General features: G+C 40.2%; 1 protein-coding gene across 4 annotated transcripts in view; it reads right to left on the reverse strand.

The window, feature by feature from the left end:
* SMOC2 (SPARC related modular calcium binding 2) overlaps positions 1 to 13,903 on the reverse strand; it is a 172,582-nt gene that overhangs the window by 87,726 nt on the left and 70,953 nt on the right. For 2 of the 4 annotated variants that reach the window (XM_008513310.2, XM_008513383.2), the window contains exons 5-7: positions 8,792 to 8,839; positions 5,496 to 5,579; positions 4,472 to 4,546 (exon numbers count right to left, since the gene is read on the reverse strand). In XM_008513310.2, coding sequence (XP_008511532.2) covers positions 4,472 to 4,546; positions 5,496 to 5,579; positions 8,792 to 8,839 — 207 coding nt within the window. The remainder of the gene's footprint in view (positions 1 to 4,471; positions 4,547 to 5,495; positions 5,580 to 8,791; positions 8,840 to 13,903) is intronic. The other 2 variants (XM_008513478.2, XM_008513548.2) reach the window with 1 other exon arrangement.

The following is a 13,903-nucleotide window of genomic DNA, read 5'->3' on the forward strand; positions in this document are numbered from 1 at the left end:
CCAGAACAATCAATCCTTTGGACTCCAGTCCAGGTGTAAAGCACATAATGAGAAGTCCTTTCAACTTTATGAGAGTTCATCCCATGAGTGAGGCTCTCGGATAACTGGGAATGGTCTCCGTTGGAGGTTTATGCCTTTGCAACTTGCCTTCTTCTTAAGGAACAGAACGTTTTTAAATACGTAGACACCTGCGCTTCCTTGAGCGAGTCATGTTGCCTCTCTTGACGCTTGTTTCTTCAATTGTTAAATTAAATGGGTTGGATAAGGTGGACTCTGTGACTTCTGGTTTTAAGATTCCTTAATCCCATTAATCCTATTGGTTATGCAAGGCAATTCTGAAAGCTGGGCTTCTGCATGAAACCTAACTGATAACTTTGAGAAATCAGAAATAGCACTGAGTCACTACATGGCCCTGTGACAATGAAGAAGCCTCTCAACTTCTCTAAGCTTCAGGATTTTGTTTTCTTTTTCTTTTAATCTGGAAAATTATGAGGCTGGGCTAAATAATCTTTAGGATCCATTCTAGCTCTAAAATTGCATGATTTACATCCATTTAAATCTATCCTTGTTTCACCCTCTCTTCCCCAAACTCCTTTTTTGGTCCTAATTAGTGCCACATATTTCAAACAATATTGACTTTTTGTTTCCTAGTACAAAAATATTTTCACAGAAGTTTCTCAGTTCAGACACCTATCCTTCACTCCTTCCACATTTTCTTCAGTGTCAGGTATGATAACAGACCCAGAATAAGATCCCCCAAAACACTAATTAATGGATAGAAATTAAGACAAGTTTTTTTGGCATGAATTTAACAGATCAGTATATTCAGAGGAAAAATTAATATGATGGCTACAATCTGGTGCTTAGTTTTTGTAAAGATTATGGCACTTGAAAATAGTTGGACAATAATCTGTTTCTCATTCTTGTTAAGTAAAAAATAATAAAGCCTGAAAACAAACCACGCAGACATAAATATGAACACAATCAGCTTAAGGATGATTTTTCAGGTAATGTATCCCATGGAATAGTCTTTCTACCAAAATTTTGCAAAGCTAGGCTTATGTTAATTACACTTCTCCTCATTCTTTCTGGGCTCCCCTCTCCATAAGTCACGTTAGCAAGGTGAGTGACTGCAAACAGTGCCATGAAGACACTGTGACAGGAGCCTCAGTATCTCCTTGACCTACAGGTGAGATCCTCTCAATTTGTTTTAAAGTGGTCCATTTTATGCTTTCACTCTATAGAAATTCTTTTTATTCAAGGGCTGTAGAATCCTAAACACACTGATATCTGTAATTCGTGTGCAGCCCTTGTGATTTTGTGATGGTGTTAATAGCTTATTCAACTAACAAAAAAACATCACACCGCAGTCTCTTCTTTAATACTCTAGATTGATTTTAAAGGAAATCAAGCAAAAATCTAAGAAGCATTTAATGTACCACAGGGAAAAAGTATTGGTTTTATAAACAGATATATGAATGAATTTTATATGATTAAAAGACAACATGTTACAAAACTTCTCATCTGGTAAAATTTTGTAACCAATTTTTATATCTTCTATGAGTAGAATAATAAAACTGAATATAGTAAGATGTTGTTAAAAAGTCAAGAAATAAATTGACACAATTATATATTGATAGAAAACATTGAGTAATGCATTCTTAAGTAAAATGCAATTTCAGATTCACTCATTTATTTAATATATATAGACCTACATAATGGAAGTGATGCTCTTCTTGCTCAGTGAAACAATAGGAAAATATTTCATTTATATTTACATTGAATTTCAATTAATAAAAGTCTAGTAGTCAAACTGCAATGGTACTTAGTTAACCGTCTTTTCTAGCTGTCTATTTGTTTATTTTTTGTTTGTTTTAGGAAAAAAAGAAGCAATGATGCCATCAGAGTGCCAATGGAACATGTAATGATAAAACTTTTTCTTGACTTAATAAGTAAACATTTTTGAGTGCCTACAATGTGTAAATTCTCATAGACAAGGAGTACTTTATTTTCTTGTGAAAGAACGTTCCCTTCCAAAAAAACTACTATTGCTATATGCTCCAAAGCATATTTGACCACATCCACATGAGATGCACTCATTATGCTTGGCCAACATATGCCATGTATTTGATAAAAAAAGTAATATTATTTTACTACAAACTCATTGGTAAAAAATACTACTTTTAACTGATATAAATAAACATCAGGGAAAAAAAGCAAAGCAGTCTCAGTTTGGCCTCTTCTGTAAAAGAGCACGAAGACGCACAGAAAAACAAGGTAAAAATCTAAAATACACAATAAAAAATGTCACAAATTATTTATGTTTTGTTCAATAAATGTGTCTACTTCCACCAAAAAAAGATTATTAGTAAAAGCATCTTTTAAAAATAAAAGTTAAATAAGGATTGAACACAACTATCTCTTCGAGATTTTGAAATCTCAGTGACAACAGTAGTCATGACGTCAACCCATGCATTTTGCCATTTTGTTGTTAGACTTAATAAATTAAATAGTATTTTTAATATCTTAAAATACCGATGAGGCCTCACTTTCTTCAGACCCTCAGAAAGGACAGGTGTCTGGACAACTGATATTAAACACAAACATAATCCGGTAATTTCACGTCCCATGTCTATAAATCAACTGAATGTCATCTTTTTATGTTTTACCCATTTAGGCTGATTTAAATCAAATTATAGTGTAGGGTAACTTATGTAAACCGGAATTTCCTGAAACATTATTTTCAGTCCCACTAAATAGTGAAAGCCTGCACTGTCGTTATTGGTTAATTATAATTGACAGGTCATTTAAAGACCTGAAAACCTGGTAACAGCAAGTGATGGGTGAAACACAAAAATGTACTTGTTCCATGAGCTTATATGGAACTTACTCTCAAAACCTGAAATAGTTGCCTACTGACCATTAAAATTGCTTTTGAAAAGATGCACATTTCCAGTGACATTGTCTACAATAATTTTATATTTGTTTCTTAAATTTAGTTTAGGTACTGCCACATTGCTTCTCCCACGAGAAGCTTTCAAGATGCACCAGTAAATCTGAAACAGAAAAGTTTTAATTAATTTCCCATGCCCTAATCTACCTGGTACAGAACAAATCAAATGACTTTTGGAAATACAGTGACAAGACTGAACAAACTAACTCAGTTTCTAAAGTTCATAAGAGAAGCCTTTAGGTTACCATTTTTATGCAATAGGAAAACATCCACAACAATAATTTCTGAGAAAAAGATTTTGCAAATTCTATAAATATGTTTTAAATTTCCCTGCCATTTGTACACATGTATCTGATAGTCATAGGAATTTTTCTTTTTCTTATCTCAGCCCAACAGGAGGGGCAGCCAAGACGTTCTCAGCAGTCACAAGATGAAGCCGAGCAGTAAAGATACTGGAGTTGGAGGTGGTGAGTAAGGACCATCACGGGGAAGAAACCAGGCAGGAAGAATGTATCTGGCCTCTTCCATCGCACCCTCCTGTTGCACCTTCATGGCTCATTCTTCCTGGTGCCTTTGCAGTTGTAAATCAGTGAACATTTCCACCATATAGAGCCTGTTGCGGGGCTTCCAGTAGCCAGCAAAATACCAAGACTAAGGCACTTTCCATCAAGGCTCCTTTGTGAGGTGTGTATGTAAGGGGCATAGGTGGTTGGAAAGAGAACCAAACCATTCTTAGCAGCCAGAGCATTGATAAACTTTGATGTCTATGCGCAAACTAATATTAAAAATGCACTTTGAAGGGAAACACGTAACCACAGGGAACAAAGCTCGAATGCTGAGGCTGCCTTTGTGAATGTTGGCAATTTTTTCACTCGAGGTCCATCACAGAAAATTCATGTTTTTACTGAGCCTGTGCTCCCTCAGCAGCTGAATACTTTAAACCTAGAATGACTGCTTTCTTCCAACAAGAGTTTATGAAAAACTTCATTTGAAAAGGCCGGAGGAAGCACACTCTCCATCAACCGACAGAGTGAATGAAAATTACAGAATCAGTTTTCATGGAACCTGTGAAAGGCACTAACCAGAGATGAAGGGACCCATTACCTGTCCACAAAATGTTAAAACAGTCCATTTTAGAGGGTAAAGGTCTGTCAAAGGCTCTTTTGTAGCAAACGCAATCCACACAGTTCGAGGATTTTGAACTAAATTAGCCGTGTGTTTTGACATCTCTGAAAGTAGGTCAAAAGCAAATACTCGTTTCCAAATATTTCCATTTTTTAGCCTAAAACTATAGTTTGTTTGGCATATACAGAGAAACCTTTTAAAGAACTTTAAAAAAATTAACAAAAACACTAAAATTCGAACAATATTTTGGTGGTCAAGTCATAAGAATTATTTGCACGACTCATTGGTAAGCAAGGAAAAAGATCTGGACTATACACTTAACTTCAAGAAAACAAGCCACTTTCTAGATCTATTAAATAGCTCCTTACAAAGTGACATTGGGCCCATTTTTACCTGAATTCTTATTAGTTTTGTTCTGTCGACTTTTAACTTGTTCAGTCCAAAGCGTAGGGTAACGTGAGGCAATATCTAATAAAGCAAAATAAAATCATAATTGTTTTTAATTCATCATAAAAACACAGTGTCTCTATTAAAGATGTCAGCAGGTAGCCAAAAAAAAGTTAATATAATAAATAAATACATATCTCACATTTTTAAAGAAACAGTTAAAATGATTATGTGCATGAGACATATGGAAATAATAATATACATTTATAAAAGTTTTTAGCATAATCTTTTACTTTCTGTCTTCATCCAGAAGTGTAAATAAAAGCTATATGAATCCAGACAGGCACCACTTGAAAGAAAAGGATTTTAGCAAAAAGATGAATATACAGAAACATGTCCTTATGTGGTAAAGGGAGAGATTCATGCAATCTACAGGGGTTTTCACTCAGCTGAAAGATTCAGCACAACGTGCAAGATGTAAAATAGAACTTTTGCCTAAAACACCAGGAATAAGACTTTTTTTCAGTAATCTTGTCTAACAAACATAATTGAATATTTACAGTGTGGATCGGTCACGCTCTGGGCCTGAGAACCACCCTGAAGCCGACCCGAGAAACATCTTTCACACGTGGTACTTTACAAAGCTCAGCTGGTGCAGCACATTGTGGTGAACACATGATGCAAAAGATGTGAAAGTGAACAGCGGAAACGGCATACTCTATTGCACCCTTTTGAAATATATATTTTCTATTAGTCAATCATAAAATTTCAACTCATAGATTTTGACTTAAAAGAAAGGCCTTTGCATTGTGCCGTATGGAAGCACCATGGCCACATTGAAAATCCTTGCTTCAAAGCCATGGGGAAAGGTAGTGGGTGCCCCGCCAAAGTTGGAAGTGGCCAAATCCCGTCCATTTTGGGTGCGGTTCTAACAAGATGACTTCATTCCACTTCCCAGGTCCGTGACCACCCTCGCTCTATTCCCCCCCCCCCCCCCCCACCGTAAGACCCTATTTTGCCCCGGGCTCACCTTCTTCATCTCCTTGAGGCTGAGTCTCCAACGCGGGAGCTGAGGCATCATCTGAATTCAGAACGGAAAAGATTTGCAAGGAGACTACAATTATGAGAGTAAGTTAAGTAAGTGTGCATACAGGATGGATGCTAAGGATTTGCAAACAGCCCCCACCGATCAATCCAAACCACAACCCAGGACCCATGTAACAGTGGACACTGAGGCAGGGGCTTGCCCAAAACAACACGGGGATGTTCTAGTGAGCTGCTGCTTTAAAATGCTACTCAAGGCTCAGAACAACGTTCCCTGAGGGCAGTGTCAGGTGTGGGTCTAAAGCTTCAGAGCCCATAGGAATACACAGGAGGGAGGAGGGAGAGATAGAAATAACATGAGCAAAGAAATGTAGCAGAAGGAATGGAGACTCAGGGCATAAGAGTCAGCGAGTTGACAGAGGAAGAGAGAGATGAGCAGGGGTGGGTGTGGGGTGAGGGAAAAGCAGCTATACTTGACAGGGCCCTGCTTTCCTGAGCGGAACGAATCCTGCAGTGAACCGCTGCTCTGTGCATCTCTACACACCTTCAGACCCTCTCTGTGCACTTGTGCAGTAGAACGACACATCTGAGAGACTGAGGTTGGTGGGGGGAAAGGGGAGCAGGGCAGGGATGGGGTGGAGGGGACAGAAGTGAAATTGTCAGAGACTGGAGGAAAAGAGAGTGTGGATTCTGAAAAGACTCTGCATCATTTCATTGCAGACATACATCCCAAATGAGTTATCTTTATTTGGTTGAAAAACACACTTTGGGTTCCCCGGTAAAATATAAGTTTTTAAAGAGTTCTGAGACACAGCAGGACAACATAGTGACTGAGTTTCTAAACGTCCTGCTCCAGACAAGTGGGGCCCCAACCGGGATGCGATTACAAGGCGCTTTGTGGGCGCTCCCAAGAACCAGTCTAGTTTTTTTTCACTCAAGCTCACTCATGCGATTTTGTTATATAATAATTTCAGGGCCAAAATACAATAAACCATGTTGGAGATAAAGGACAGCCACAGGTTTATCTGGTCATCTGTGATTCATACTTTCCCAGCTGTCTGAAGAATAAAAATGAGGTTTCTCGTAAGCTCTTTTCAGGGGAAAACCAAAAAGAAGTTTTAAAAAAGTCTTTAACTTGGAACAATCTCTTGAAAAAAGTTCGCTATTTGTCAAAACATTGACAAAATGTAACATCATTTATTGGAGATGTCCAAGTCTAATATGGATAGTAACCACAAACTGACAGTATTTCGCTATTGCATAGTTTGTCAACTTCTTCCAAGAAACTAAATCAAACGGGGAACATATTCAACATATTTGAAACTCTTAAAAGAACAAACTGAGAAAAAGTCTCTAAAGAGCATATTTAAAAGTCTTTTGGAATGACAACAATGAAATGCATTGTTAGTGCTGCGCATTTTTGCTGAGGTCTCAGCAGGTCACCACTTTGGGGCCACCAGCCTGTTCCCAAATAACTGGGTCCGTACCAGACTGAGAACTCAGCTGCTTAACCAAGGTGGCAGGCAAGCGAGGGGCATCATTGAGAGGATGATGATGATCGTGGGCCCCCATCCCGCCCTCCCTCCTACCCCTCCTTTCAGCACCACTGCCTCTTCTGTTTTCTGTTTCTGGCCATCTGTCCTCCATCAGCGTGACGCTCCTCACGCCACTGCCCATGCCCTGGTCCCTTGAATAGTTCTGTCCCCAAATAACAAACCCAGCGGCACCTACTGAAGTCAGCCCTGAGAAAAGGACACGCCGCCGTGGAGAGCTGCGCGCTTTTCATTTTCCCTCTACTAGAGTTTGTTAAATGTCTCGTTTTCACCCATAAGCCAGCTTTGTTGCTTAAGTTCAGGTATTTCCTCCGTTACGTGCACGTGGATCAAGGGGCTTCAGCAGAAGGAATATGTTTGCCTTGCATTCCTTTCTGTGCCCGCAGGCTGATTCCTGGGGATTTTTTTTCTTTAATTTTTACAGTGGATTCAACAGACATCGCAATGAGCAGGATGAGGGTGCTCCCTCTGAAATAGTATTTCCTTCCATCTCCTCCTCCCCTTCAGCATCTGATGGATTTCTCTAATCATGAATATTGTCACTTCCTCTTCTCTAAAAAGTGTTTCTATGCTCACCCCAATGTCTTATAGACTCAAATCCAAGCAGCTTTTTCTAACATTCTGTGCAATTTTAGCTCATTCCCCTCCAAAGATAAACCCTCTCTCCAGTCAGTATGCTGACTATACCTGCCTGTCATTTTCTTCTACTTAGAAAATGGGCCATTTTCCTCAACTATGAGGCTTTCTGTTCAACATTAGAGCTGTCCCAACCCTAGCACTCAATCTTTGGCCCAGTCAAATACTTCCTCTTCCACGAAGCCACTCGGTTGACTCCTACCTCCTGTAAACCCCCACTGAGTGCTCTCTACACAGTTGACAGAGCCTCGTCTGCTGGCTCATGCCTATCCCAGGTCTTTATCTTAAAACAAGAAGACTCTACCATCTTTCCAAGGCTGGGGCAGGGCCCATCGTGATTTCAGTACATACTTAATAGAATTAGGTTGAATAAAAGTCAGTTCTATTTGTTTTTTTTACCATTTTTCTTTATTACTGGTTCCTATACTCAAAAAAAAAATGCCTAAGATTTTGGTACTAAAACATTTGTTTGATTTCATTTTGGAAATGACTTCTGACTTTAAAGGTTGATATACGATAAAAATAGAAAACGTGTAATGAGGTCAAAAGGGCGATCGCTGAGGAAGGGGCTCAGGGACAGAATGAGACTCATGGCAGAGCAGAGAGATGAGAAGAGCCCGGATGCCACGAAGTGGTTCCAAAGGAAATGTCTAACTGTTCTATCTGGTTCTTGTTAGTACCAACCCCAGGGAATTGACTGTCATAGGTGGGAAAAGACGTTGCTCTTTCTTATGGGGAAGAGTTGAGACATCTTTATTAGTGGTCCTCAACAATTGCTATGCTTTGGGATTACACGTAAAGCTGAAGTCCCCTCCACAGGTGGGTGGAACCTAACAAGATCTACAGGTGGTCCCAGCACAAGCCAAGTCTGAGATGCCCTTATGGGGACACAGGTGGGCAGATGGCACGCCCAGCACCACCAATCTTAAGGGTTGAATAAACATTTGTTGAATGAATAAATAATTAACAAATCACCCCAGCTCTCATTATCATCTCTAGTATACGTTTAAATTATAACTTGAGAAGTTATTTTACGGCACCCATTGGATTAGCTTTAACAGATCATCACAAAAATTCATTTTAAGATAGTTACCTGTTTTTCCTGTGCCTTCACGTTGGGGTAATTTCTCATTTACAGAACCTAAAAGGGGAAAATAAGGAAAGAAATTATTCCTTGTTCATTCCAAAGGGTTATCAATAATTGTTACAGAAATATTTTACTCTGTTTTGATTAATTCACAGTGCTTTGTCATTTTCTAGTTAAATTATATAAGCTATCTAGTGCCCTGGTGTGATACTGTCGTCTGAAGTCACAAGCTCTAGACTACGAAAGGTAAGCCTAGTCTTACTTCTCGGTACTAATTAATTGAACACATACATAAGACCCTTTACTGTACAATATATTGCAGTTTCTTCATCAGAAAAATGTCATATTAACCTTCTTAATATATATCCCATGTTGGGGCAGTAGAGTGAATTAGAATTGAAAAAGCCAATGTTTTTTAAAATTATAAAAAGTTGTGCAACTAAACATAATTAAAAACCCTAGGGTCAGCTTGATACCGATTTATAGAAAAGAAAATTGAGGAACCACCTTTTTGTAAAGGAGCACAGGAAATATCTGTGTTACAAATATGAGGTATGGTTCTTTCTTCCCCATTAGATTGAAACTGCTAGAGGTACCAACATTTTTCCTCATCATTATTACACCTACTCAAAGGAAGACAAAAAAGTTCTGTTCAGAAGTAATTTAGAATTTATCTGCCGATTCAGTTTAGAATATTTCCACTCAGGATTCACTTAGAATTACCAAAGTCACATGCGAGGTAATACTTGTTAGCAAATACAGCTCATGACATAGAACTTGACATCCATTGTTGTTTCGATTTTGAATATGACATTGAAACATAGACCAACGTTTATACTAACGAATAAACTTGAGATGTTTTGAGAATGTTTATCTGTCTCTTAGAAACATAACAGTGCGGCAGGAGGTAACGACTTATTGGAGGAAAGGATGCTGAAGGACAGAGAAGATGATATAGCCTTGTGGGTACCACTCATTCTCTGGAGATACTGATGTAAATCACATTCAGGCGACAGGTTCCCAGACACTTACCCAAATTCAAGTCAGCGGATTCACCTAAAGGAACAAAATACAAACACACTGGAGCTGTATCCAGCAGTGCCGACCCCAGGAAAGCGGAGTGGGTTTCTCATAGGACTGTTCCGTGGTCTCTGCTCCAAATATTTCCACACTGCTTCCAGCATGGGAGGAGACACACCCATTCCTCCCGGCTGTGTGTCTACGAAATCACTGAATAACGTGCTTTTGGAAGTTTAGTTCTTTCTGTGGATGAGAAGGACCACGATTCTCCCCGTTCATCTATTTGTCCATTTTAGGCGCTCCCTAAAGCAGCTGTTGGTCATTCCCAGCTGTTGCGTTACCATCGGTGAAATGTTACATCATTTCCAGGCGTCAAAACACAGGATTTTACTGCTGGTAAGAATTCCCTGGGATATGAAATGGGCCTCATTGTGTGGCCTCTCATAAAATGTTCCGAATCCTACTTTTCTTGTTTCTCCCTCTTGTATCATCTCTTTTTGAGTCTGGATTTCTTAAAGAGCTAACGTTTCTTAGTCATTAGTTTATTTTAATCATGTGTTCCTGCCATGAGTCAAAAAATGGTTTTCTACTTTTGACTGGAAATGATAGTATTTCGGAAGTATTTCTGAATATAGCTATGTAGGTTTTAATATTCTGAGCTAAATGTCGTTTAAAAAGAAGTAACAGGCCCAAAATGGAGTCCTTGCCCCCACGACAGCAAACTAAGATTTAATTACAGTTTCAACCCATCCCAGGAATGTGACCTTTTTAACAGTCAATCTGCAATTTCCTGAATAGTCTACTGAGAAAATCTGCTTGATGAAACCCCTGCCATTTCCTTCCCCCATGTCCAGGCTGAAGTAATTCTTTCTTTTCTTTTGCTAATAATTTCCTTCCCCCCCCCACCCCCCCACTTCTGCTTTTGAAAAGCTTCCATTTTGTACAGCTCCTCAGACCACCCTCCTGTCTGTTAGGTGGGGTGCTGCCAGATTCATGAATCCTTTCATAAAGCCCATTAGATCCTCGATTTACTCAGTTGTGTATTTTGTTTTTTAACAATGTAAATATCCTAAATAATAATTAGATGCCCCCCACGAGAGAGCTCTTCCCCTGAATTAAGATAATATTTTGTAAGCTAAGGACTGAAGAATACGAGCTACTGATACCCAATTCGATTTGAGGTTGAGATCCGAAGACAACATTTAGAAATTATCCACCTCCGCCCTCAGGCTTTCCTTCTTTCTCTGAATCAACGGACAAATAGAAATGGCAAGCAACAGGATATACTGGAGTACATGAGGGAGCCATTTTGTGCAAACCTAATTTGGCCTGACTTTGTTTTTCCAAAAGAGTCTGGCATGGCCATTGAGCATGCATTATATATGTGCTTTAAGCATTTGCTGTGGGAAAAACAAATGCCCTTAAGATAAAGGTGCAACTTCCCCCATCTTAGCATTTCCTTAAGGATAAGCATCTCTCTCTAGACTAGGAATTGACTGCTGCACTCATCTGTGACCACCCAGCTCCAGACAACAGACCTGCCACCCTGCTGTGTCCATCAATCGCTGTGCTAACAGAGCAATCTCGTGACTATTGTAAAAGGGACATTTCAATCACATAAAACAACCTCTTTGAGGGTGTATAAGCAGTCTGTACACCCCACTTCTTTGGTGCCCTTCCTTCCTTAAGGAAGGAAGGCACTGGGCTAAGCTAGTCCTCAGATCTGACTCAGAATAAACTCACTCCAATTTTCATTTATAGATTAGTTCTGGATTATTTGCATCAACACAACCAACATCAGGGCTTGCTCATCAGCCCCCCTAAATTCAATCAGTATTTACTTAAATAAGCCATAAGAAAATAATTCCATCTTGTTGTTAATATACAAGAAATAATTTTAAGACAGAACCAAATGTCCCTCGATGATCTACCCCATGATTCAAATACAGTCATGTGCCACATAAGGACGTTTCGGGCAACGATGAACCTCATACACGACAACGGTCCCATAAGATTAGTACCGTCTAGCCTAAGTGTGTCATAGGCTGTACCATCTAGGTTTGTGTAAATGCACCCTATGATGCTCACACAATGATGACATTGCCTATTGATGCTCTTCTCAGAACATATCCCCATCATTAAGGGACATTTGACTGTACGCTACCACACAGAATTTGGAGGAGATTCTAAAGGGCACTTATTTCACCTTCCAATTGCCTGGACAAAAAGACTCCCCCAACCTCCCTGCCCCAGCGCTCCTTGTAGCATCCTGTCCTCAAGGATGCAGGAAACAGGTGAACATCACTGTCCACATGGCAAAGCAACTATGCAAACTAGAATCCACGAATCCAGAACAACAACAACAAACCCGTTATTGTTTTTTTCTGGAGATATGGCTTTGTTGAAGAACTCCCAAGATTTTGGAACAGGCAAGATTCTAGGATGTAGGTGCAGAAAGGGGGTCTAGAAAGAGGGGGTCTGGAAGACAGTAAACAGCTTTGCAAACCTTGGGCTCGTCGGCTGTACCTGCAGGATCTAATCACTGTCCACAGGAAGACTCGCTGATCGCTGCTCCTCAGATCCGTGTTTCAAAGGACACCTTTGAATTCCCTCCATTTGTGAGATCTCATCCCACTTCAATGCTATTTTAAAAGGGTGGCTTTTTTAGCAATTAGCGTATGTGTTTCTGGTGGAGGAAACCACAGAAACACAATGTGAGGAGAATGTCTAAGGTTTAAGGGAGGAATAATGAACTACTGAGCCTTGTAGCTCTAAGGCCTTGGTTCAAATCCAGCTTCGCTCAGCAATACCAACTTGCTGCCAAAACAGCCCCAGTGGAGGACACAGTGTTTTGCTTAAAGAGTTGGTGGTCTAAGACAAGATTCTTTCACAAGTCCTAAGTGCCCTTTAAAAACAAGGAAGGACAGGAAGATGTGTGATGTGCACGGCTGGAGGAGGAGTGAGAGGTTTAATGAGGTCAGCTCTCTGCGGGCGAGCACTTGTCCAGCACGCGGGATTGATGACTCCTTCAGAACACAGCCAAACAAGCCACAGTGATTTATCCCTTTCTGGGAACCTCACGTCCAGGGGCAGGTTTACAATGTCGCGTGGCTTTGCTACAGAGGAAAAAAAAAAAAAGATAGAGGGAGAGAGAAAGAAAGAAAAAGGGAACAGAAATAGAGAGGGGTGCATTCTTCCCGTGTTTTCTGGACAAGCACTTCTGTTGGCTGCAGTTTCGAGCAAGCTAGATGACACTGGGCTCTCTGACAGCGGAGATGCCATGAAGCTTTGCACTTGAATATCATTTTCCTCATCTCTTCTAGGCCCTTCCTCCAGGGTAAAAATTACTGGGCTTCTCTCAGGAGCTCCATGGTTGCTTCTGCCCTCCTACTAGTCAGGACAGTATGCAGGTGACCTGAATGACCAGGAACACCAGAAGGGGTGGTGTTGTAGGAGGAAGGCAGAACGTGGGCAATAGAACAAGTTCACTGCCTACCAGCTCTGTGACCCAGGTGCCCCTCACCTGTCCAAACCTCAGTTCCCCATCTGTAAATGGGCCGTGCAGAGAACACGTGCCTCCCAGAGCTGAATGAAGCTGGTTGAATGAAGTTGAAGAGAAACCAACGTGTGAGGGACACACAATCAATGTTCACTTAAAATACTTCAGGACTCTCAGCTATCTGCATGTTATACATACACCGTGTGCAGCCTCTCTCTTCATGTTTTATATTTTATGCATAAAAGCTGTGACAGGGCCTGCTCTCAACAAAGAGCAATGCTGTCTCCACTCAGAGCCAGTGGTTCAAGTGTGCCGCCACCAGCAGGGCTCCTGCGGGCCTGCAGGACCTCAGCCTTTCTCCATGACCACTTTCATTCACTCATTCCTTCATTCATTCAACATGTTCATCATGTGCTATAGAAGAACAGTACAAGGGATGTGGCAACCAAAAACTTAGTCTAGTTTGGGGAGATAGGCATTAAATAGAAATTATTCAATAATTTATATTACAATTGTGTGCATAGCTAATCTAGACAGTTCTTACTGTATGTTGGTCATTGTTCCAAGGACTTCACACACATTGAGTCACGTGATGCCAA

Source organism: Equus przewalskii, chromosome 32, assembly GCF_037783145.1.
Source record: "Equus przewalskii isolate Varuska chromosome 32, EquPr2, whole genome shotgun sequence".
Taxonomy (NCBI): Eukaryota; Metazoa; Chordata; class Mammalia; order Perissodactyla; family Equidae; genus Equus; species Equus przewalskii.